Below are 26,653 nucleotides of genomic sequence, written 5' to 3'. Positions count from 1 at the left end.
AATATGTGTTTCTGTGCCTACAGAAATTAACATGTTTATTTATTAAAATCCTTTTCTTCCTGTGTTTATATTTTTTCTACATGTAAAACACATTTCTGACTACGTTTCAGAGATTCCATGTCCAGTTGTAACTTGACCTTACTCTTCAAGATACATTCAAGATCATCAAAGTCAGCTCAGCATAGGATCTAGGCAAGCACAAATAAGCATGAAGCAAAAAAGGGGTGGTAAGCAAGGAAGGAGATGAACAGACAGGCCTGGGCACTGAAGAGAGATCAGGAGAAAATGTGCTTACATAACCCAATTACTGTGTAGCCAAAAGCAACATAGGACACAGGCCAGGTAATCTAATCTTAACAGTCTCTCTTTAATGTCAGCATAGTGGATTATGGCAACATAAATGCACAACCACGTGGCAGATTCACCAGCATGGCTTTGAGACAAGAATCAGAGCACAGATCAGGTTTTATTAACACTAAATTAAATCTGTTTCAACTGACTTGTCTAACTGCAGCACAGAGTTATCATCAGTAAAAGGTAAAAGAAGACAACAGAAGGATAGATTATGTTCAGTGATGTGTTAATGACATCAGAAATCATACAGAACAATAACACAAGCATTGATCAGAATAGAATTAAATATAGAAATGTGATGTAATGCATCCCAATAGCTCTAAAATATAGAAGCTTTGCAAATAATACATTAGGTTTGCTTGTTCACTGTAGACAGGAGCAGCTTCCTGCCTGCTCCCCTACAATGACTCTGCCCTGATGACAGCCTGACCACAATGAAATCTGAATATATTGTCGTTGAAATGATGCAGCAAAGCTCATACAGTGTATCCATTAAGCTCCATGTATAATCATTTTTCACAGATTACAAACGTTTGATTGTTACATACAACCGATGGGGTTGTGGGGTGACAAAAATAAATGCCAGCCTTTTGCTGAGGGAAAGCCCAAGCAATGATGTCATGGGATACTGACTTGGACTATCGCCTCGAGCCTCTGCCAAACTTCCGTTGAAAATCTGTCAATTTTACCTTAGCTTAGTTATCTGTCAAATTGCATGCACGACAAATCATAATTAAAACGGTTTTGATGACCACTACAATTCGGCATTATTGTCATCATCATTTAGCTTTCGATAACCACACGCTGGATCATCTGCCGTTGTCAACATTTCACCTCATAAGGACAAACGCTGCTACCGTGACCCCCGCGAAAAGACTATTTCGAGTTAAGGACATATTTATTGGTCACTTTTTTTGCTGAATAAAGGTCGAAGATTCAGTGTATCGGATTACGTGTGTGATGTCCTACGCTGTGGGTATTTTCTCAGATTAGCGAGTGAACGTTAAACCGACAGACTCTGAATGGAGTTTGGCGTATGACCGGTTCGTATTACTTCTCTCACCCAAAGCTCAGGCGTTAAGTAATAGGGTTACTCACATGAAGGAATACAACTGCGACCCGGTCAGTGTCAGTGCTGTGACACACACTTAGGCCCACATCCTCCGAGCAACGGTAACAGACCGGGTGTGACGGAGCCCTGTCGTGCCTGGCTTCACCGGGCTCCACACACACCGAGGTGATGCTTCAGCCGGGGGTTGGGGTGCTAGGCTGTGCCGCTGCATACGTCTCACAGGCGCCAAGTTAACTACAACGTAATGCATTTCCTGCATACCTATCAAAATAAACTTAACTCGGGTTATGTCAGACACCGAACGGACTATATTAAAGTCCATCCTCGTGTGACAGACAGATTTGATCGAGTATATCAAATGCAAACAATGCCCCTAGTGTTCTCAATCGCACATATACAGTAAACTCAAACATGAGACCACACGCGCAAAACATTATATGTATGTATTTTGCAAACCCTTGACTTCCGGTGTCATGGCTAAATTAAGGTTGCTCTTCTACAAGGTGATGTCAACTACAGCTTGATTTAAAGCACAGTTTTAGAGTCACAGCAGAAAGCATCAACAAATCATCAAAATAGAGTCCCAGGCTTAAACAACAGAACCTACAGATGTGGTATTCTGTTTTGTTTTGTTTAATGCTAAAGACTGTGGTTTTTATCCTGTCATTCCTCATACATGCAACTTAAGCCACAGCCAAATTTTACCCTATTTAATTTAATGTTTTTGCAAGTAAACAATGTTTTGCACTATTAAAACCCAGCACACACCTTTTAAAGTATTCAACAAAATGTACTTTCTACCAACAGATCTGCTTAAATTTGACTCATTCATACATTCCGAATATAATACTGTCTAAACACACATTTAAGAGAAAAGAAGTCAGTCCTAGGTCCAGTGAAAATACTGTTTCGTAAGATTAATTAAACTAACCAAAACCTTTGAGGAGCGAACTTAGAGCTATAGTACGTGACTTTTAAAAAAATATCTTATGGTTAAGGTGCTGTCAAAGCTTCCAGTTATTGAGATTCACTAAGCAGCAAGACCAATTATTTCTGCATGACTAGTTTTTTATTTTCTTATTAAATGTACTTTTATCAGTGTAATACCTGAATAGCTATGTGAAGCAGAGTAGATTGATTTCAAGTCTCATGGTAGCTTAATAATCTACAACTGCATTTTACAGGTAGCTAAATGAAAACTGTTAACTAGATTTCTAGCTTCCTCACATTATATACTGAATGAAACAATATAAAAAAATGATTAAAACCTAAAAACAATAGAGACAGCACTGATCCGGAAGCATGAAATGTTATAGTGAACAATATTACCCTAGAGGGATAAAAGCACATACGTGTTTAAACGATTCTGTTTGTTGTCTAAAGTTGTCCTATTTTATTGACGGCCACGATAAAAATTCAAAGAACATTTGATCACAATCGATCCAACAGGTGGTGGTGCCTTTCTGCACACATAATAACCATCAGCAGCATCACAAACATTCAGCTCTCTCTTTAGGCCTTGTTTTTACAGACTGTCAAGCAGCCAGTGACAGATAAGCTAAATCACAGGAAGATAAAGCTGTTTATTGAAAAGCAAGGCTAACGAACAGGAGGTTGTTGGCTGGGTGCAGGAAGGGACAGAAGGGGAAACCTGTGAGAGACGGTAGACAGTAGAGAGAAGGTGGACGTCTATAAATAGTCTCTGTAACCCCAGTCGTCTACCTCTTTAAGTAAGCAGCTTGGGTCCACAAAGCAGTCTGCTGCCTTGGCAGAGAAGCACATGAAAATGCCCAATCAGTGAAGGGGTGGTAGCTGAAAGACGGTTGGCTAATAAAGACAGCTGGTCAGTGACTGGGCAAAAGCTTCCCAAAACTGAACAACAGACAGGTGAATGTTTCAGAGATGCATGACAAAGAAACAGCACTGTAGACTAGTTACGAAACAATCAGTTGTACCATTGACTCTCGTATATATATATGAGTCCAACTGGTGATTATCAGACCGTAGCTCAGCCTAGTGTCAGAGCTGCAGGTTTTACCTTAAATATCACCATCAAATTCTAATTGATTGTGCTGTTTATCTCTTCATTTCACAACAATGTGATGTGAAGCTAGTTTTAATAATTAAATAGCCAGTTTTAATAATTAAATACAGTCCATGGCCCTTTCTTTGTGTTATCTCATGATAAATATTATATTTCATACACTGGTAATAATTAGTTTGGATGTTAGTGCATGTATCCACCTTTTCAGAAAAACACAGATATTTAAACTACATATTTGGCCCTAAATATTTGCATACCTTCCTGAACAAACAGAGTCAGTGAAGGCAACTTAGACTGTTAGCCTGTCCCTGTAGGTAAGACCGTTAAATTCACTATGAGACACATTTAGCTTCCTGGAGTCTGAAGAGACCTAAGCTGATTATAGTAATATGTATCAGCAGGTTTAAAATATATTATAAATTGAAATCATACTTTTATTTTAACACAGAAGAGCTGATATATGTATAAAAATGTTGGTTTAGCTGGATTTTGCTATTACAATGTCTGATTCTAAAGTTTATACACAGATAACAGTGTCATTTTATTTCTAAGAAGATATGACAGATATGCTGACTTTATCACGGGAGTGGTATAAGCAGTCTTCATCTGAATGCAACTCAGGAATGCATAATTGAGGAAAATGGTAGGTTTCTAAACAACGGAGGGCTTTCATTACTGCATCAGGAAGTCCACAGCAGCCAGTACGACTGTGTGCTATACTTAACCCCTGGTGACAGACAGCATCAACAGTAGGGAAAAGTAGGGAAACAACAGGATGCTATGACAGAGCCCAGATAGACAGTGCCGGCCAAGAAGTCACACACTTACGCTTGTGAGCCTGCCAGGAAGAGCATTTCGAGCACACGAACACACACACACATAAGCACACACACACAAGCTAAAAACTCTGCCTGGAGACATGAGGAATGAGATGCCCATAAAACATGCATGGTGTGAACTCCGGCACCAGGTCCCAGCTGGGTACCATTCAGGCTGCGGGGTTCAACGGGTGCTGCATTTTAAAGGCTCATACTGACAACAACAATCATGTAACAGAGCTGCAAACACAAACAGGGAGTCTGTGCCTTTATTTAATGTACTTACATTGAAATATGATTATTTTGGGTTTTAAAGATGACAATAATTGTTTATTTTTCTACTTAAAGGTTCTAGAGACTATATGGATATGACCCGATCTTGTGTGTCAACAAATGAATATACTGTTATTCCACTCAGACCGCCTTGTGCGTCACTTCTCCACCCTCTCCGGGTAATAAAGAAGGAAACATGCCTGGTGGTGCTGTGAAAAAAAAAAAGAACCTCTAAAATACACTACTCCCCCTTCTCACCTGCCGGCTGCCCTCTAGAATAATCTGGCCCATTCATCCCTCCAGGTTAATCTACAAACTGGAACTTCAGGAGAGAAATGCTCTTTAGGCCTTATTATTCATGTGACAAAAGGTCACAGCTTGTTTATTCACAGTGGGCCCATGTTTCTGGAAAATACAGCAAAACACGTGAATGAAGTGTGTAATGTGCCATACAGTACCTGGACACAGTCTGTAGTCCACAGTGGAGACACTTGCTCCCTGGGGCATCATGCTCTTCATCTTCAAGGCCTCTTCGGGGTGGTTGAATCGGAAGAAAGCCGATTGGCCAAAACACAGCATACAGCCTGGAAAACAGATGTAGAGCATTTGTATATTTGTATTCAGTAGTTTCCATATTAAAAAAATGGTTTTAAGAATCCACCCAGTTTTGTAAGATTATTTGAAAGTATGTTGGTCAATAAATGATACCCTCTATCATTTGCATACAGTACATATGCAATGTGTAACATGTGCAAAACATAAGCTGATATGCTCATAATTCAGTTACTGAATAGTGGTGTAACAGTTCTCCTAAATCACAATTTGGATCAGACTCGGGAGTTGGGGGCTTTTAAACATGGCTAGCGTACACGCTGTACTGTCCCTGAACGCAGTGGTATATAAATAAAAGAAGGGAAAGAAAAGGCAAGTGATGAGTCCCTATCCCTATAGCCTATATTTCTGGGCTTCTTTATTGAATTTGCAGCTGGCAGGGAGCTGCTATTAATGTGCAGAAGACTCCACTGCAGGAGACATCAGACATCTGGTTGGAAGATTTGGGGGCGGGCTCATTATATGTACAAAATAAATATCACAATTACAGGATAACAGTGTAACAACAATGTAGCACTGCATAAAGACACAACTATAGGTGTTTGTGCACAAACTGAATGAACATCATGGCACGCTTTGGTTTGGCTAAATTAAGCTTAACGCCTGCTGGCCTCAGCTTCACATTTAGCTTACAAAAGTGAGAGTGAGAGAATCTTCTTATGTAACTTGTATAAGAGAAGAAAAAACACTTCTCAAAATATCAAACCAATCCTTTAAGTATCCCAGTGAAACAGTCACCAACAAGTGTGGTCAGGTTGGACAGAGACACAAAGCACCAGGCATCCGAACTGTTCCGACAGTGCCCGGGGTGAAAGCAGTGCAAAGAGATTCTACAGGGACCAATAGCACAAAGAAGCTGTACTGACTTACATGATAATGTCTTCACTATCACACAGATACTTGTACATGGAAAAACAAAACAGGAGGGAGCTGACTTGCTTGTCACTTTGTACAAATGAAAATATAATGAAATCACCTCAAGTCTGGACACTGTCGCAATAGGAAAAACAAAAACATACATTTCTATTTTTATTTTAAAACCTTTCCCCCCGTTCTGGTAGCACATAAAGATTCAGCAAGTTTCAGCTAGAATAGCTTTTCTCTGTTGGTATAGACCTCAAAGATAAGAGCTAATACTTAAAAGAACATATTACACATTGCTGATTGTAGTAAGCCCAAACCTACACATACAGACATTAGAAAGGATTTTTATTCATCAACACTCGCCAATAAAAACATAGTGCTTTATAACGTTTCTTCTATAAGGTTCTTCTATATGGGGTATTAATTCATATACTGTGCACATTATAGTGTGTCTTGCACACAGATTAGCTAATAAAGAATTGCTGAGAAGTACAGTATTGGTGCTAAATGCCACTTATAGATATTTTATATGGCTAAAGTAAATGCCACAAGCTGCATGGCCCATCCAAGAACAGACTTTTGCTTATTTGCATTAGTATTTAATTTTTGCCATCAGTATCTGGAGGAAACAGTACAGGGGAAGTTTCCATCAGCATTCCCTTCAGTGGTTACAACACCAGCCTCAGCATAATTTTGGTTGGTATTTTCCACAGTTTAAATAGTTTCTGTTGATATTTGGAAGTCTCATCAGCAGGAAAATGAGCACACCATCAGTTTGGTCATGAAAGGGAAAAACAAAAAGAAGCTGAAAAAGGCATTTGAAAATAACTTATTGAGAAGCTAATACTGTGGTTTGTAGAGCCACGTCAGCTCAGCCGTGTCTTTATGCTCTCCACTGACTCTTAGTCCGAGCTCCTGTTTCCTATGCATTCTGCCGGCAGCATTCCCTCTAACCTCCCTGACCCGCAGCCTACTCCAACCTGACTTGCACTGACATGACTTCCCTGTCGAAGATCAATTCAGGCACTTCCAAAGAAAACGCTGGTTAAAAGACAATAGCTTGAAGCAGCATGTATCTGACATAGTCATCAAAAAACTCATCCCTCACTGTGAGACCTGGAGTGGTTTGTCATGGCTCTGTGGGACACTATGTCATTTTTACTCAGCGGGTTTTACAGAACAGTGTTGACTAAGGTTCATAACTGCACCGTCAGTGTATTTTTTAATATTATTTTGTGCTTGTTACCAATAGGGCCATTTTATTATTATATTAGAAGATTTTGCATCTAAATCTTCCCACTGCCTAGCTTTTATTTTTGAGGCATCAAAAATGCACTAAGTGAACAACTTTCAGTCCAGGACTGGATGTAATGTTTTGCTCAATTTCTCCCTCTACAATAAGTCTGTGCATGATCACACTAATGATCACCGTTGCTGCACTGTTCAATGTAGTAATCTTGGATGTATTCATTTCTATGAAAAAAATATTCTTCACGCATACAAATTCCTGCCATATAACTATATGTATGGTCCACAAACTTTCTTTTTCACATTGTTTTTTCACAGAAACACTACATTCAGAGCGGTAATCACTGTGGCAATACCTGTATAATAGCAATGCCAGTGCAAATCCCTAATATGCAAACGCTTTCATTAAATGAATTACATCCCTTTTCCCAAGAAATAGGCTTTTCTGACCTGCTCTGCTTATATGTCTATGTTTCCTCCACCTGACCAATTGCTTCTGCACCAGAAGTTAAAGAATTAACTATCTATTATCCTCAGCCGATATGACTAGCAGCTCCACAATAAAGTAAGATTTTGATTATTTTTAATACATTACAATACATGCATCAAATCCTGATATATATATATATATATATATATATATATATATATATATATATATATATAATATATATATATATATATATATATAAAAAAGAAATTCATACAGTGTTCGAAAAGGCTTACTGAACCAGCAGTGGGTCAGGCAGGCTACAGTGGCGCAAAGCCTATTGCAGGTTCACCGTTCAGCACAAACAGCTGACACTCACTGACTGCTGGCCCCAAAGGAGCATGACCCTTCATCCCAGTGGCCACAGGGTCCTGTGCATGTGTGCATGTGTGTGTGTCATGGACCACAGACAGTGCATCAGTACCATCAGCAAAGCAGAGCACACACATTTGATCACATACAGTCTAAGTTGTTGTATTGTTCCCTGATGTGATGTAGTGGAAATAAAAGTCACTTGCAATTAGCTCTCACTTGACCAGAACTTTATGTCTGTTCTAGTCTTTTTATGAGGGTGAAAACATCCAGAACCACTGCCAGCCTGCTGGAGACATCCCACCTTTCTCGTGGTAGAGTCTCCCACACAGTAATACTCCTACTGTGCTCTGGTTACATTAACCATTATACATTATTCATTATCCTAATCACAGAAGCCTATTGAGAGGCAGCGTACACCCTAGACAGGTCACCAGCCTACCATGGGGCTGATATACAGAGATCAGCAATCAGCAACACTCACATTCACACTCATTGGCAATGCAGAGTCATCAGCTAACCATAACCCTAACCACATGTCTTTGGGTTGTACAATGGAGCAAGAGTACCTGAAGAAAACACGTGCTAATGCACACTTAAACACAAACACAGGGAGGACCTGCACACTCCACAAAGAAAGAAATCAACCCACGGATCTGAATCCAGGTCGTTCTTGTTGTTCTAATAGCATTCAACAAATCATCAAAGATTATATCTCTGATTGGCAATCAAGAAGAATAGAAAAAATATAAATGTATCTCAGCATTTAATAATGGACTAAAATAATGGACTAAAAACAAACTCTCTTGTACTTGCAACTCATGAAACAGAATCACTTCTTTGATAGCACTTTGCTTTGATGTTTTTCTCCTTGCCTTGTTGCCATCACTTGTAATTCGCTTTGGATAAAAGCTTCTGCCAAATGACTAAATGGAAATGGAAATTACTAAAAACAGACAGTAAATACCATGGAACTAACCTTAAAAAGAGAAAATGGATTAATGATTTATTACTGAATCACAAAGAAAATTTGGAATAAATAAGAATCAATACATAGGCTCTAGCATCTACATTACACTTTCAGCAAAATGCTGCCTGTGAAGTCCATAACTGTAAAGTTCATTGATGCCAATTAGAGCTCATCAATTCAGCCTGTACAACACGGCACAGCTACTTATAATGATGGATCCCCCACACAGCAAGGATGCATGCTTCAGAGCACATTACACAATAGATCATGCCAAAATAAATGCTGCTTTATGGCCCTGTGAGACATGCAGCATTTATCCAGGTCCCTGGAACAGTTCAAGAATTGCAGTAAACGGGTCATGTATCATACTCATTGTGGAGGCGGTGGGAGAGGGCTGGCTCATAAATCATGCAGTTATTCATTACAGAGAGCCCACACCATGTTGACACTGAGAAACTACAGTGCTTCATTTTGCAATTACAGGAATGAAAGGTAATTTAATGGAAACACTTGGTGTAAAGTCAATAAACCAGGTATGATGGATGTTTAAAGAGGAGTCTGCTGGGACATTTCAACATTTAAGATCACCAGTCTTCCAGAGGGAGCAGACCGGAGTTCGTCAATAGCTTATCTCACTTGATGCTTCATGTAAACATTATCTGTTGCTGCCTCCACCCAAAAAGTAGGGGTTTTCCTAACTTATCTCCAGCACTGAACAGATCTGCTGTAGCAGTACCATTCTCACATTAAACAGACACTGGGCGGGGCTGTTAATGAGACGAGAACATGCCGAACCTCTAACCATGCAGAGAAATTAACCACACCTCAAACCACTAAGTCTTCTGTTTAGACTGGAGAGGCTTTGAGTGAAAGTACGGTACAGTATGAGCATATTTTTTGGATATATTTTTGTATATTTTCTGTATATGAATGCTGCTCAATACATTTATGGCTTAAGAACTACATAATAAGACTCCACACTTGAAACACCATGTCTTGAGGGTCTTCAAGGGTCACATTCTCTATGAACATCAGTCATCGGAGGAGCTTTTTGATATTTAGTCATTTTGTTTTCAAATGTGCAGCTATTGTAGCTCGAACCATTTGTTCCAGTGAGAAATGGTAACACAACTTTTTGGAGTAAATGAAAGATAAATCCTGAAATGTAGGCTCAAAGTTAGAGCAAAGAATAGCACTCATGGGTTTCTGCAAATTAAAATCTGTATGCTTGTCTTTTTTCAATTATATTCAATTTCGATATATGAGTACACATTTACCGAAATGTGTACCAAATTGGCTTTTGTTTCTGTATTTCTAAATATTTATTTAAAGCAGCATTAACTAATCTCTTGTCCACAAAAGGGATTAAGGGACAGATTCATACTAAACTACCAATGTTATGATATAAGTTGTTATGGTCAACACATCCAACAGATATGGAGAGACTGTCTGGGCGATAAAACGATAACGATATGTATTGCAAAATAACTTTTCCTTGATAGCACTTTTAAACATGGTGGATAGAACTTTTATAGAACCCATTACATCTATGTTTGGACACGAGGTGTGTGTTGAAGTCAGGGAATACTAATCATTTTTACCATCTGAAGCAGTATCATTCTTTAGAGCATGCACAATGCAAGACCTCACAGTGTCCATATTTCAGCCCCATGTCTTCCTACAAAAAACATGAAGAGACACAGTGATATCACACATGTAATAGCCTACTTAATAGCAAAAGACATACAACCAGTACCGATTTAGGTGCATCCACATCTCATTTAAGAGTAAAAAGGAAGCTATAAGCTTGACAGAAATAGTGATTTGACTTATAAAGAAATAAAAATCGATATAAACTGATATGAAAACATTGTCCTGAGAGATCGCCCACACCTACATCAGAGGTTTTGTTAAACAACGTCATGTAAGTACTCACTTTCCTTTATGTCTGTTTTGATCTTTAGCAACTGCTTAGAAAGAAATGTGTTCTTGATGCTTGTTGTTGTCTTTATTGCCTGCCGTTCTTTTCTCTCTTCTCTTTCCACTCACCCCAACCGGTCGAGGCAGATGGCCGCCCACTATGAGCCTGGTTCTGCTGGAGGTTTCTTCCTCTAAAGAGAGTTTTTCCTCTCCACTGTTGCCTAAAGCTTGCTCAAATGGGATTGTTGGGTTTTCTCTATAATTTTTTGTATAAATATTTCCTGTAAGGTCTTAAACCTTACACTGTAAAGTGCCTTGAGATAATTTCTGTTGTAAATTGGCGCTATACAAATAAAATTGAATTGAATTGAATTGAATTCTTTAGCCTCCAAATGCTTTATTGTGCTACTTTTTCTGTCTGTTGTTTGGTGTTGGATAGGTAGCACACATGAGGTTTATTACAATTTTTTTTTCTAAAAACAAGATTAATGGGAGCTGTGAGATTGAACCTAAACTCTTGTGGGATGGAAGACCAAAACAATATGCTGAAACTGTTGCGTTTGGAGATAATTCCCTGTGGGTCTGTTACTATGTGGCCATCTGAGACATTGTTCAAACAAAAAAAATACTGATTAGAGAATTTAATTATATTATAAAATTATAGAACTTTTTAAATGATGAACCATGAGATTGATCCTTAAGTTACATGAACACTTCAAAGCCAGGCTCTGTGTTTGAATGTTAGTGCCTAATATTGTAAATTTAGTAGAACACATTCCTAAAGGGCAGTGAGGCTGTGACACATAAAGAGTAGTTTGAAAAGGCGTTATTACATCCATCAAGTTTATATCAAGTCTTGCTTATTGATAATATTGCCCCTGTTGACTGTTGACAGTCTCAAAAAGGTTCTTACACACACACATACACACATCTTAACTGCATTATTCCAGATGAGTCCCAACAAAATGATACTTTTTTTTACATGTTAGCTAACTACTTTTCCATGGTATTGCATGCACAACTGTTTCTCAATAAATGTACAAGAATCTACTTAATTAGTTTTACATGAATATCCTACTACTTTTACTGCAGAAAAGCTGTTTTCTTCCTAATGTTTACCACATGCAGAAGCAGAAAGCAATACCAATCCCAACCAATAAAACCATTACAGATTTGCTGTGTCAATTAAACTGCATTGTCTTCCCACAAGCTCTGTTTCACATGTTTAAATGATCTATCCACACGATAACTCAAGTGGTCTACAAACCATTTATGATAAGGTGCTAGACAGAGCTAGAATTCATTACAATTCATGTTACAGTTATTCATAGAAGAGACATAATCAACTTATTCACTTTAACTGGCACACTACAGTTAGTGTGACTTTAAGCGCATATCCAAGGACTAGCATACAATATAACATGTCAAATTCTGTCTTTTACAAGTGCCATGGACAGCATCTGTTGTTTAAAGCTCAGCATTGAGGCTTATGGTCAGTGCACTCTTTCCACATAGAATGAACACCTTACAAATAAACAGGTCAGGGTGTCACTTTTGGCCGCTCCCTTCAACCAAACACTAGCTTACTGAACACACTGACCACACTTTCTTCCTGCTGACTATTTAACTAGGAAATGTTATACACACTGCCAAGTGACTTGAGCTTGAAATGTTAAGACACAAAGCTGTGCTTGAAGGCAGTAATGTCAGTTATATGAAAACACTACAAACGGCATCTGTGTGTCAGTGACAGAATCATCTATCTGATTGGCCAGCTAGCTGGTGGACCTTATAAAGCTAATTAATTTTTTACAACAACTTGATGCAAACATTGACTTAGTTATTTATTCTAACAGACAAGGCATGGTAATTAAGTAATGTTAAACATCACGTCACGTTGTGTGACCGCAATCTATTAGTGTGAATTCTAAACCACAAGGTAGAACTGTCTGATAACTGGGAATCTAATTCCTATCTAATTCTAAAACCAGGACTAAAACCGCAATATAAATATGCACGGTCCTCTGTCATGGTTCAGTTTTCTGGAATATTGCAGGCTTTCCAATTCTCTTACATTGGCGTCTTCCACATTTTAATAGGGACTGCATGACACCCACAAATTCCATTCAGTATGAGGGGAACGTGATATTTCTTGTTGGAAGAAGATCTATAACTTGCCTTTGTGATTGGGCTTTATGTTGAGTATGCAACATTGTGTGTGCATATAGAAGGCATAGTGTGAGCTGTCCGTCCGCTGTTGCTGACGTTCAGGTACAGTACAGAGTGTAAGTCATCTACATGCAAGGATGTGGCTGGACGTAGCTCAACAATGTTAATGCAGGGACAGACTGTTCCAACTTACAATAACAAACCTCATTCATGTCTATCAACCTCTCAGCAACAGTTCATTAGCAGTGACTTGGATCACCGTTTAGTGCTTCATGTGTAGCAGCAAAATATCAGTTGCACATCTGTTGGCTTTAGCTATTTCAAACACACCAGTTATCTCTTCTCCTTTTCCCCCTCTTTTGTAAGAACCCTGTGACCCAGGATAAGCAACAATTCTTCCAAGAACTAGCGGTTCACAAACATGTCAGGATTAGTTTTCTAAAAGGCTGAGTTCAGCAAAAACGAGCTGTGGTACAAACTGAGATCTACTTAATCAACGGCTGTACGTCAAACTCTTTCCAAAAGGAAAATATGACACGTTTCCATTTTCATAATTACAGTGAATGAAGTCATACAGGAAACGACAGGCAATGGCAAGTGGGAATGGTTTTATAGAGGAAGATGAGTGGAGGTGTGGGTGTGCTTTGAAATCCCCCCAGTTAATCAGTTAAATTGATTCAACGAACAGTGTTAAAGAGAACGATTTCTTTCTCAACACTCCAGGAACAAATCGTCTAATCAGAGCCTTCATCACAGAGAGTGCAGAGTATTACAGCAAGCACAGCAGTTTCAGGTCTGCTCTGTGCTCCAGCATGGCTCCACTTTCACCAAAGAACTACCACATACTAACCAGGAATATGAAGTAAGAGTGCCATATCAAAGAAATCAATGGTTTTCATCTGTTATGTCACAACATTAAAAGTCTTGAGTTAGTATGTGTCCCCAGCCGTGGGGACACATACTAGATATAAAGGTCATCAGCACCTTTCCACAAGGACACCATAACCCCATTTCCTAATAAAACTGCAGGAACACCTAATTGGATTTTAGAACATATACTGTATACTGTAATGGAAACAAGCACTGAGTCAAGGTGATATAGGACATTTTTGTCAACAAAATAAAAAAAACATAAAGACATTCTTTTGCATCAGAGCTACACTTTATCATTAATAAAGAAATGCCTTTCATAGTAGGTATAAGATGCCATCTTCCAACTGTTTGTCTGACCAAATAACAAAATGATAGATTCAATTCGCTATAATGTCGAGCTGACACAACAATAGTGATTTTATCAACAGAAAAAAATATTGCACATTGAACATCAGAATAATTGTATTACAACTAGTGACTTAATATCCAAGCTGACAACACTAATCCTTTTATGCCCTGTGAGTATTCCTTTGGTAGCATCCAGGACAATCAGCATTAATGCCACATTATGCCTCAGGCGTATTGTGGCATTACAAGAAGGAATGTTTAGCAGACTTGCAAAATCTGTGGACCAAATATTCCATCATTTCTCTAATAACATCTCTGTGTGTTGTTTTTTTCCTCCCCTTTGCTATGACCACATTCAATCTTTCCAGTGAGTCGGCTAAGCCACAAGTACATATTCCCAAAAGATGTGATCAGAGAAACCGGAGGTGGTCAGAGAGGGAACACTTCACATTCTACTAGAATGAGTTCATCTAGTATTAATGTGTTATTTACACTTAAGTCCTTTAATATCAGGTATCTGTTAATAAAAAGCCAGAACTGAAACTTACAATGGGACGCAGAGCCTTTAGCTATCAAGCCCCTCTCCTGTGAAACCAGCTCCCAGTTCAGGTTCTGGAGGCAGAAACCCTCTCTACATTTAAGACTAGAACATTCCTTTTTTATAAAGCTTATTGTTTGAGATGGATCAGGTGACTCTGAACCCCTGCATGTCATGAACTTTGTGTCTTCTCTCTCATGTAGTTGTGCTTCCTCCTCTCTGTCTCCCTCTCTGTACTTTTCTGCAGTTATGCTCGTCCTAGGAGCTGTATATTTCCAGAGTGCATTTACTGGTCCTATCAACCTGCCCCTGCTGCTTGTTGTTATTTTTCGCCTGCTGTTCTTTTCCCTCTCCTCTTTCCACTTACCCCAACCAGTCGAGGCAGATGGCCGTCCACCATGAGCCTGGTTCTGCTGCAGGTTTCTTGAGAGTAAAGGGAGTTTTTTCTCTTCACTGTCGCCTAGTGCTGCTCAAGTGTGGTTGTTGGGTTTTCTATATAATTCTTTATACAGTAATATTTTGAAAGGTCTTAAACCTTAAACACTGTGAATACCCTTAAAATGACTTCTGTTGTGATTGGCACTATACTAATAAAACGTAATTGAATTCAATTGAAATAAGCTTAAATTGTTTGTTTAATATAAATGGGGAACATGGGATCTAAAATATGCCCAGATCTAGAACCGCTACCAATCCTGTGGCAGGGTTAAGAACATCTCTCAATAAAACTTGAGAAATACTTAGCTGTATAAACAAAAAGTGTAACAGTAGCATAAGCACAGAAAAAACATACATACAGTATATGTATTTGAAAGAGAAAGATAGAGCTAGTTCCTTCAAAATTATACATTCTGGATTTTAATGTGGCTTTATCTACACACACTTCTAAAAGGAGCTTATGCTATATATTAAACATTAATATACACAGCTTATAGAAAATCTAAAAGGTTTGGTGCGTTAGATACGGTGATGAGGAGATATCAGCAGCAGTGCAAACCTGCCTTCCTACGTTCCTCATGAAATCACTCTAATACTGTGATGTTTTTCCAGACCTTAACTCTACATAGATACGTCACCAGATAATAACTACAACTTATTATTCACTATTGAGGTGGTATTCGTGGTTTGCTTCCAAGTTCTCCATGATTCCTGTCTGCCTTAACAAGACACCGAACCCTAAACCCATGGTAGCTTAAATGCAGCATCCTGTGCATAGAAATTTTCCTTAGTGGATTGATAACAGATTCATTATTATTATTACTATTATTACTAAACTATGAGTATGACTTGTTGTCATTTTGTGATATAATTGTTGGCCACGACAAACAAAGGTGTCACAACTAAACCACCAGCATGGGATGTCACTAAAATGGTGGAGGAGCTGCAGACAAAGGCTGACGGTTGCTATGGAAAGCTGATGGTTTACAACTTCTGAAAAAGGCCAGAGTGTCAAACCCACTAGTTAATCAATGACTGGCTTTTGCTGAGCCAGGGGCCATCAAACACAGATGCACATACCAGAGGAAGATGTGGTACTAGTTTAAAAGGAATACACTGACAGGAGGAGGGAAGGTCTAAGCCTGCATTTCCAACAAGTGGGGAAAACAGTTTGAGCAAATAAAAGGTTGGAAGAAGTGATCACGTGGTTGAACCAGTCTGACGCCAGTGAGATGTAATGATGGAGGATATCTGGAGACAGCGGTTGCTCCTGGGGAGCCATTTCTCACACATGTTTTTGGGTTTTGCTGTGTAATGAATTCAATTACGTAGAATGTGGGTTAAATACAGAGTTCAGCAAGTAGGTAGTGTGGCATGGTGTTTTAAAAACTGTGGTGAATACACTGAATCTTGTTGGGGTGGTTTTATGTGATTCTCTCATTCCTGATACAAGATTACAAATATTTCTGTCAGTGGCCTTTTTTTAGTGTTAAATGTATTATAGGAAAGTGCTGTTGAAAGGACTACAAATACCTAAATATGCATCCAATTAACATGAGACATCTATGAAAAATCAAAATCATTAAAATCAGCTTTATCAGAGCCACAGTAAAAAAATAAACCACTGTTTTCACAGTCTGAGTAATACTAAACTGACCTTTATGTGTGAAATGAGTGGAATGCCCCTTTAAAACACAGAGTTAATTGGCACCCCTTCCACCCCTGCTCCTCACAGCATCCACATCCCACAGACCAGATGCAGTATCCAGCATGCTGTCAGCTGCTGTCTGGAGCTGACGCTCATCACAATAACGTGTCAGAGGTCGGTTATCGCTTGTCCGAACAGATGTCACGCCCCTGCCCGCATCCCCATTCCTCCCCCAGACTTTTTGTCAGGACAACTAAAACCAATCCCCCTGCTGTTAAACATGGTCCCAGAGGCAGATGGCTGCAGACCTGACAATCAGTCCATACCAAACTATGTGATCTACAAGTGGTTTAGAAGTGTGGCAACAATCAGTTCATTCATTTCCTGTTGCATGAGCATGGTGTTTTACTTTGCTCTTTAATTCTCTCCCTTAATTTGAACTCCTTACTAGTATATTGACAACTATAAGTTAGCTGCACAGTTCCAGATATACTTATCATGGCTTTCTTAATTAATTAAACTTGATCAGTGATAAACATGATTCACTCACTAAAATAACATGAGTGATAAATGTATTACCTCTGACTTTTGTGATCATATTGTGTCATCACTGACAGCTGTAAAGTTGCAGACGAGTAAAACACTTTTGTTTTTCCATAGGTGTACATGCACATGCACACCAGCTGCTGCCAACCCAGCCTTTCTGTGATTCCCCTGTCATCCCAAACGCATTTGTGACCTCTGCTCTTGGCCCCCTGGGAGCCCACATCACATTCCCAAAAATCCTGATCAGTGTTTGCAGAAAGACTTCTCTCTGACATCTCACATCCGCTGCTTGCACAGGAGTCAACAAAATGACAGACAGGGATGACAGATGTTGCGGAGGGGCAGAGATAATGATCACACAGCAGCATGTGCAGCACAATGGCTCACCAAGAGGGTGGGTTTGAATGGTCTAGCATGATCAGAACTCGTGGAGGTCTCTGAATGAGCAGAATGCATGAAAGGAAAGCTCTATTCTATTCCAGTGACCAGCCCTTGGTTAGGTTACATTGGCAACCAGGAATAGCAGTGTAACAGTAGACAGACACAGTGTGGTCTGATCATGCCAAGCTGGATGGGAGGTATCTGCAGATCTGGCAGACTTTTATATGTTTGTAGTCTATAAACAGAACAGACATGGAGGTAGGGGGTTTCTTGGGAGTGCTGGGGACTGAGTGGTTGGAGACAGCAACGTTATAGCAGGTGTTCATTCTGCCAGGGTAGAGCGAGGGACCAAACTCTATTCAAAAAACCTGTAGATCTAAACTTTTCTTGCCTTTAAGCAAAATGCACGTATGTTGATATATGACCTAAACAACTATTTCAGGCGAAACAATAACTAGCCTAAAACTCGGCTTTGTGAATGACGAGAAGCAACTGGTTTTGTTTAAATAAAATCTAAACACGCTAACACAGATAGCTAAAGTTAGCTAACTCGACGCCCCCCAGGGTAAAGCTTGATATACGAAAAAGTAACAAGAGGGAGTTTTTTAAGGTAATGTTTAGAGGACGAACTGGACAGAGGCTGATATTAATTCATAACAAAAGAGTAATTTTCTGTTACATTACGTACCTATAAGGAAAAGCGAAGAAACAATATGAAATGAGTTATATTTCCCATGGGAACGGGGTGTTCGCAGTATGCTAATAACATAAACTAGCCTACACGGAGCGTCGTTGTCTCCCCACAGTCCGTAACTTTCAACCAAACCAAGCAACCGCTAAAACACATGACAAGCCCACGAAGTGTTGAGAGTAAAAACCACCAACTTTAAAGCACAGGAGCCCTTACACCTAAAGCTACACACTAAACAGAGCTTTAGACTTACTTTAGCTGTAATGAATGAAAGTCGTCCGTCCCTCGGTTGTTTTCATCGCCTCTGCTTCTTTAAATAAAGCCACGTGTTTTTTTGCTGCCTTTCTTCCTGTTGTTCCACAACAGGAGCGTTTATGGGCTTTCTTTTCTTATGATAATCCTCAACTCAGCATATTCTGCACATGTTGAACGTCCACAAAAGGAGCTGGCTGCTTAGTCCCTCGTTAAAACGCGGCTTCATCCAGTGACGCGCTGCTGTGTCCTCAGTTCATTCAAACCGGTGCCGGAGCTCAGAGCCATTGTAATCTCTGTCCATTGTCTCCGTCCCAGCTATTCACGTAGGAGTCTCTCTACAGCCCGCGGAGAGAGTCGGGCTGTCACAGAGCAAGCACCGGGGGATAAAGCAGAGGAGAGGAGGAGGAGGAGGAGGAGGAAGGAAAGAAGGTGGAGATCCTGAGTCAGAGCTGTGAAGTAAGTGAGAGGGAGAGAGGGAGAGGCAAGGAGTGGAAGGACAGGAGGACAGGGTGTCTAGAGAGAGGAGGACAGGGTGTCTAGAGAGAGGAGGACAGGGTGTCTAGAGAGAGGAGGACAGGGTGTCTAGAGAGAGGAGGACAGGGGTGTCTAGAGAGAGGAGGACAGGGTGTCTAGAGAGAGGAGGACAGGGGTGTCAAGAGAGGAGGACAGGGTGTCTAGAGAGAGGAGGACAGGGTGTCTAGAGAGGAGGACAGGGTGTCTAGAGAGAGGAGGACAGGGGTGTCAAGAAAGAGGAGGACAGGGGTGTCTAGAGAGAGGAGGACAGGGGTGTCTAGAGAGAGGAGGACAGGGGTGTCTAGAGAGAGGAGGACAGGGGTGTCTAGAGAGAGGAGGACAGGGTGTCTAGAGAGAGGAGGACAGGGGTGTCAAGAGAGGAGGACAGGGTGTCTAGAGAGAGGAGGACAGGGGTGTCTAGAGAGAGGAGGACAGGGGTGTCTAGAGAGGAGGACAGGGTGTCTAGAGAGAGGAGGACAGGGGTGTCTAGAGAGAGGAGGACAGGGGTGTCAAGAGAGGAGGACAGGGTGTCTAGAGAGGAGGACAGGGGTGTCTAGAGAGAGGAGGACAGGGGTGTCAAGAGAGGAGGACAGGGTGTCTAGAGAGAGGAGGACAGGGTGTCTAGAGAGAGGAGGACAGGGGTGTCTAGAGAGGAGGACAGGGTGTCAAGAGAGGAGGACAGGGGTGTCTAGAGAGAGGAGGACAGGGTCTAGAGAGAGGAGGACAGGGTGTCAGAGAGAGGAGGACAGGGGGGGGGGGGGGTTCCCCCCCCTAGAGAGAGGAAGGACAGGTGTCTAGAGAGAGGAGACAGGGGTGTCTAGAGAGGGAGGACAGGGTTCTAGAAGAGAGACAGGGGTGTCTAGAGAGAGGAGGACAGGTTGTCAGAGAGGAGGACGGGTGTCTAGAGAGTAGGACACAGGGGTGTCCTAGAGAGATGAGTACAGGGGTGTCAGAGAGGAGGAACAGGGTGTCTAGATAGAGGAGGACAGGGGTGTCTAGAGAGGAAGGAACAGGGGTGTCTAGAGAGGGAGGACAGGTGTGTCAAGAGAGGAGGACAGGGGTGTCTAGAGAGAGGAGTACAAGGGTGTCATAGAGAGGAGGACAGGGGTGTCTAAGAGAGAGGATGAAGGGTCTTAGAGAGAGGAGGACAGGGTGTCTAGAGAGAGGAGGACAGGGTGTCAAGAGAGAGGGAGGACAGGGTGTCTAGAGAGAGGAGGACAGGGGTGTCAAGAGAGGAGGACAGGGTGTCAAGAGAGGAGGACAGGGGTGTCAAGAGAGGAGGACAGGGTCTAGAGAGAGGAGGACAGGGTCTAGAGAGAGGAGGACAGGGGTGTCTAGAGAGGAGGACAGGGGTGTCAAGAGAGGAGGACAGGGGTGTCTAGAGAGAGGAGGACAGGGTCTAGAGAGAGGAGGACAGGGGGTGTCTAGAGAGAGGAGGACAGGGTCTAGAGAGAGGAGGACAGGGTCTAGAGAGAGGAGGACAGGGTGTCTAGAGAGAGGAGGACAGGGTGTCTAGAGAGAAGAGGACAGGGTGTCTAGAGAGAGGAGGACAGGGTGTCTAGAGAGAGGAGGACAGGGGTGTCAAGAGAGAGGAGGACAGGGTGTCTAGAGAGAGGAGGACAGGGGTGTCTAGAGAGAGGAGGACAGGGGTGTCTAGAGAGGAGGACAGGGGTGTCTAGAGAGAGGAGGACAGGGGTGTCAAGAGAGAGGAGGACAGGGTGTCAAGAGAGAGGAGGACAGGGTGTCAAGAGAGGAGGACAGGGTGTCTAGAGAGAGGAGGACAGGGGTGTCAAGAGAGAGGAGGACAGGGTGTCTAGAGAGAGGAGGACAGGGGTGTCTAGAGAGAGGAGGACAGGGTGTCAAGAGAGAGGAGGACAGGGGTGTCTAGAGAGAGGAGGACAGGGTGTCTAGAGAGAGGAGGACAGGGGTGTCTAGAGAGGAGGACAGGGGTGTCAAGAGAGGAGGACAGGGTGTCTAGAGAGAGGAGGACAGGGGTGTCAAGAGAGGAGGACAGGGGTGTCAAGAGAGGAGGACAGGGTGTCTAGAGAGAGGAGGACAGGGGTGTCTAGAGAGAGGAGGACAGGGTGTCAAGAGAGAGGAGGACAGGGGTGTCTAGCCACTGAGTGGAGTCTGGAGGCTTTGGTGTGCCAAAGGTTTTTATCTGTCACGTCAGGAAGACAGATTTGAATTTGACAGGGAGCCAGAGTGAGAGTGAGCATGTTTAAGGTGTGGCTCTCTAACAGTCCACACTGCACAAAAGAACAAAGGTGACGGCTTAAATATTACCTGACATTAATATGAAACATAGCCTACACATCAAAGAGAGCATTCAAGATAAGAGTTTGCATGGTGTTATACAGTAGGCTACACTATACTGTGTGTTATCACACTGACTGTCAGCGTGTCCCACTGATTTCATACTACTCTTCTGGGTTGGATATTGTGCCCTAGCTGAGACATTTCACTGGTGATTTTTCACTTAGAGCTGTGACCATTTGTTTTGGGCCACTGATCATTTTAACTCCATATGTTCCCAATTTCCTTGCCATCAAAGTTACACTAACCAATTTAGATGGATGAGGAAATCAACCACAGCGCGATCAACGTTCTGATCAACGCTATCACTTCTTCACCCTGCTGTTGAGACGCAGCATGACCATAAATTCTGGACCTCAGAAACAGCTCAGCAATCAGTCTCTATGCACAAAAACTGACTGAAACATGACTTCATGTCCAAGACTTTAGGTTACATCGTCACTTCACACAGTCTGCTGCTACATCCAGAAACACAACCTGAAACTCCACTCTGCAAGAAGAAGGCCAAACATCAGTTTTGTGCAGAAATGCCTCCGACTTCTCTCTGACACTGAGATCAGAATGACTTGGAAACGTGTTCTGTAATCAGACGAATCTTGTTTTAGGGATTTTTGGGTTCTAACACGTCTTCTTATCCTGCTTTCAAACTAAATGTAAAATAATCACTGTCTGCTTCTTTACATTTTTAGAACCACAAAGCAAAGCTTATTTGCATCCCTGAAGTCATCCATAAGGGGAGAAGTCAGTGTGGCTCTTAGACAGTCACTAATTAAACATCATCAAAATCAAAATATGACACCTTCAGCTATCAACAGTACTCTCTGTGCTCCACTTGCACATCATCACAGAAACAGATGTAGAACAATGTTCTGCCCACATTGTTGACTTCTGCTGCTGAAGCTGCCAGGGACTTCACTTATATATATATATCTATATATTGTAGTGATTCACTTCCACCTTCAGTGTTTTAACTGAGTTAACTGAGGGGGACTTTGACATCTACGTGTGGTCTGTTTTCTCTTCTCAGTGAGCTGTGTTTTATTTTTAAGTAGATTGAGCAGGTGAAATGAATCAGCTGTGAATAAACTGCAGGGCAGTGGTTTGAGTCCTGGTTCCTTCTGACCACATGTTGAAGTGACCTTGATTAGAACTCTGAACTCTGCGTTGCTGAGTGTAACTTGTAAACCACCTCCACTGTTGCCTATAAAGGCCACTATCTTACCACAACAACAAATACAGTATATACTGTAAATAAAGCAGGGTATGATATTTCTACTTACCCCTTTATTTCATGTAAATACAATATAACGGCAATGGAATAGTGTACAACCACCTTAATCATACTTCAGTAAAACTAGAAAAATATTCGTAGCAAAATGCAAGTATAAACATATAAATGTAGAAACAACATCCACTGTGAGTGGTTTTTGAAGTTGCATATAGTATTTTATAGCATTCTCCTATTGATACACAGAGATTTATATGTAAATAGTACAACAACTGCTGCCTACTTTAGTCTATAATCATTATGTTTATTGATGATTAAAGACTAAACTACAACAATACATTTTATTTTATTTAGTTTACTAGAAATTAGGATAAAATGGAAATGAGTACCTGAGAACTACTTAAGTAAAGTAGGCTACTTACCCACAGATTATGGATTATAGATTATTTTCATTGTGTAACATCATCGACTTGTTTCTGCTTGAGTTTGTCTCAACTGTAACACTCATAAGTCAAAGTCATTAAAGGTTTAAGCTGTGTGTTTGCTACATAGAAATCCAGAATGCAGACAGAGTAAGTGTTACCTGTGACTCACATCAGCATCGAGTCATACTTTACTCTGATGAATCCTCTGCACCCTGCAATACTTCAGTTGACTTGTAAGGAACATTTATCTCCTGTAATGTATTACTCACATAATGTGCATAAATCATGGGAGTGGTAATTAGCCAATGAAGTCTCGTCTATTTCCTGCAGTAACTAGAGATTTGTATCAGTCTACATGAGCAGTAAAGGAAACAACTTGTAAACACCCGAAACTATTCCCCTCGTGAGCGCTTCAGCTCTTCACTATGTACTCGTCAAGTTCTGCAGCACCCTGACAGTGAACTCTGATTTACCCTCACCCTCATTCTTCAACCTGAGACCACCTCTGGGGCTAAAGTCGGATCTGCCCGGGGTACAGGGGGCAATATAAATAGCCCCGTGTCCCCACTCAGGTTACCCATGCAGCCAGCGTCCAGGTTGAAATACCATAAGACAGAGGGACACTGACACTGACAGACCACACACATGTTCATCTACACATACATGTACCACAAAGTCATGCAGGATGCTGGACACCGTGTGCAGGATTCAGGGAGCAGCGATTACAGTCTGTGTACTGTTTGGGCTATTATCTTTCAACACCCTCCTCAGAATGAGAGATGACACAACAGTGTGTGGTCACACAGCAGCACAGAGGGAAGTCCACATCCTGTGAACTATACTGCGTACTGTCCCTTTAACTCATTCTCATAACACGCTGCGTTCCCTCCATGATGTAAACGTCTGTGAATCTCCATGACTAGATTGCAACAGTTACAGGGTTCAGAGTTTTACTTCCTCTCTGATTTATTGGAGCAGCAGTGGGTTCATTTAAAAAGGATGTTACCAGACAGCAGTCCCAGCCCCCCCATGACACATGAAATATTCATCTTACATGCACACTTTTGTTTTCTGATGCTGGTAGCTCTGGCTATAAAACTGCTGAGTGTAGTGTTACAATAACCAATACAGCATGAAAACCAGTGTCTGAGGACAGCATTGCTCGCCCTGCTAACTCGTTAATGCAGGAACCTCACACTGTTCAATCGATGGCTCTGCATTTTTTAATAGACTCATTGGCTCTCATGGCTTTTATCAAGCAGGTAAAGAGCTGATTGATCTCTGGCTTAACAGGGATCATACACACTGGTACAGTAGACAGGTGAAACTCAGCTGAATTTAATAGAAAGCACAGACCACTTAACGCTCACAGTTACAGCAATATTGTTCCCTAACTAAAGTGAAATACTGGTTTTAATACTGTTGTGAATACAGTTGCACTGATTCACATTCAGAGGTGGGGTAAGACGACAAAAGAAAACAATCCAAAGTGAGCAAAACTCATCTTGTGGGGAGGTCTCTTACCTTGTGACAGGCGGACGGGCTTCGTAACCTGGAGCCCATCAACAGCACAGAGGTTTCCACATGGATGCAGCGTGATGACACCTGACCTGTTCTCAATGAAGCAGTGCTGAGCAGCCACCCCGGGGCCCTGGATGGTGATGTCCATGTGGCCATGGCCCACAGTGGTCCGACCTGGGGGGGTAGGAAAAAGTGTTGGTCTACTGTCCACTGACAGTATAACATATACAACCCTGAAATTGATTTAGGTTTTGAGATGTCACCATCCACTAGAAAGTCAAAGGCAAGTGTCACAAACACACACACACACAGTCTCCTTGCTTAAGTCCCTATAGAGTTGGGGGGAGTCTCCCAACATGCCAGCCTAGAGGGACACAGACAGAGACAGGAAGCAAACAGACAGACAGGAAGGGAATCATAGACACAGAGGCAGAGCAAAGGCCAAAAGATCACAGGACAGATTTAATGTGTGAAAGCTGCAATGCTCGGAAATAGATACAGATAAGGAAGAAAGACAGATATGGAGGTTATAATGGGGTCAGCTTCACAGATATACAGTGTGTGTGTGTGTGTGTGTGTGTGTGTGTGTGTGTGTGTGTTGTCTCTATAACAGTCTAACTGTAATAAAATCGTATTTAATTAACTTGGTGTAATAAAGCCAACACTGCAATAAAAAGCAAATAAAGTGATAATATGGTAGCAATTTTCCCAGTGATATTATCTCTTTTTTTTGGTGGAATTGTGCAGCAGTAACCATTAATATAAAGATAGTGTATTTTGATTCAATGACACTATTTGTTACATGAGTAACTAACAGGTGTGTTGGTGTTAAAGCGCCGCCTCACCCTCAGGAAGGGGCAGCAGGGTGATGGCTGTGCTCAGGCGTCCACTTCCCAGGCTGACCAAGTGGGGGCGCTCTGCCTGGAACTTCAACCCTTTTCCAGTCTCAATTAGGTCCAGTGGGGTGCTCTGCACAGGAGGTCAAAGGTCAGAAAAAAATCATGGTGCATTACATTGATCCTGTATAGCTTTTGTATGGACAAATGACTCTTTCTTTTGGTGTGTCAGTGAACTGCTCAGTGTATATTTTCCACAATGCGTTGTGCTCTCACAATCACAGACAGTAATTTTTAAACATTTTTGACCATCAATCATTTTCTCAATGAGACCGGTTATAATGAATATATTTATAAATATATATGTATATATATTGCACTATTCTTTATGTTTTTATTTGCATTTTAGTGCCAGTTGTCTGTGTAAATGTTCCTTTTATGCCAGCCCTGACTTTATTTAATTAATTTTTTATTATCCAAAAAATGAATTCACACTCATGTTCAGTCAATGACTTCACTTGCGATAAGAGCTTTTTAACAGCACCACCTAAACGTTAAAATGATTCTGCTTTTAAGTCTTCTAAGTCGTCTTTCCAATGTTCAATTATAGCAGTGCAGAGGTGGTGTGTTTTCTTCCTGCCTCTGTACTTTTGCCTCTGGCTCCGGTAGATGGTACATCCGTTAGTCTGAATGCAGCTAACTGGTTTTAAGCCATCACTTGGAGACATGCTATGATTCATTTGAATATTTACAGCTGTGATTTGCCTTCCTGTGACAATGTCAAAGTGTCTTCTGAGATAATGTCCTGTTACATACCGGTCTCTTACTGTGCTGGCTTGTGATGCTTCAAATCAAAGTAATGACCTTGTCACAGGTCACATGTGTAAACTGGCTTGTGTTCGCTTCATTGATGTTTCTTATTTGAATAAATTGAAAAGGTTTATTTAAAG

At 41.2% G+C, this 26,653-nt stretch overlaps 1 protein-coding gene across 9 annotated transcripts in view; it reads right to left on the bottom strand.

Annotated features, from left to right (window-relative positions):
- phldb1b (pleckstrin homology-like domain, family B, member 1b) overlaps nucleotides 1-26,653 on the bottom strand; it is an 83,511-nt gene that overhangs the window by 33,360 nt on the left and 23,498 nt on the right. For 8 of the 9 annotated variants that reach the window (XM_026373214.2, XM_026373246.2, XM_026373200.2 and 5 more), the window contains exons 3-5: nucleotides 25,713-25,836; nucleotides 24,871-25,041; nucleotides 5,020-5,145 (exon numbers count right to left, since the gene is read on the bottom strand). In XM_026373214.2, the coding sequence (XP_026228999.1) occupies nucleotides 5,020-5,145; nucleotides 24,871-25,041; nucleotides 25,713-25,836 (421 nt within the window). Of the gene's footprint in view, nucleotides 1-5,019; nucleotides 5,146-18,862; nucleotides 19,389-24,870; nucleotides 25,042-25,712; nucleotides 25,837-26,653 lie in introns of those variants that run through there. The other variant, XM_026373262.2, reaches the window with a different exon arrangement.

Source organism: Anabas testudineus, chromosome 13, assembly GCF_900324465.2.
Source record: "Anabas testudineus chromosome 13, fAnaTes1.2, whole genome shotgun sequence".
Taxonomy (NCBI): Eukaryota; Metazoa; Chordata; class Actinopteri; order Anabantiformes; family Anabantidae; genus Anabas; species Anabas testudineus.
The sequence above is the reverse complement of the archived record's forward strand: the minus strand, read 5'-3'. Positions and strand labels throughout refer to the sequence as shown.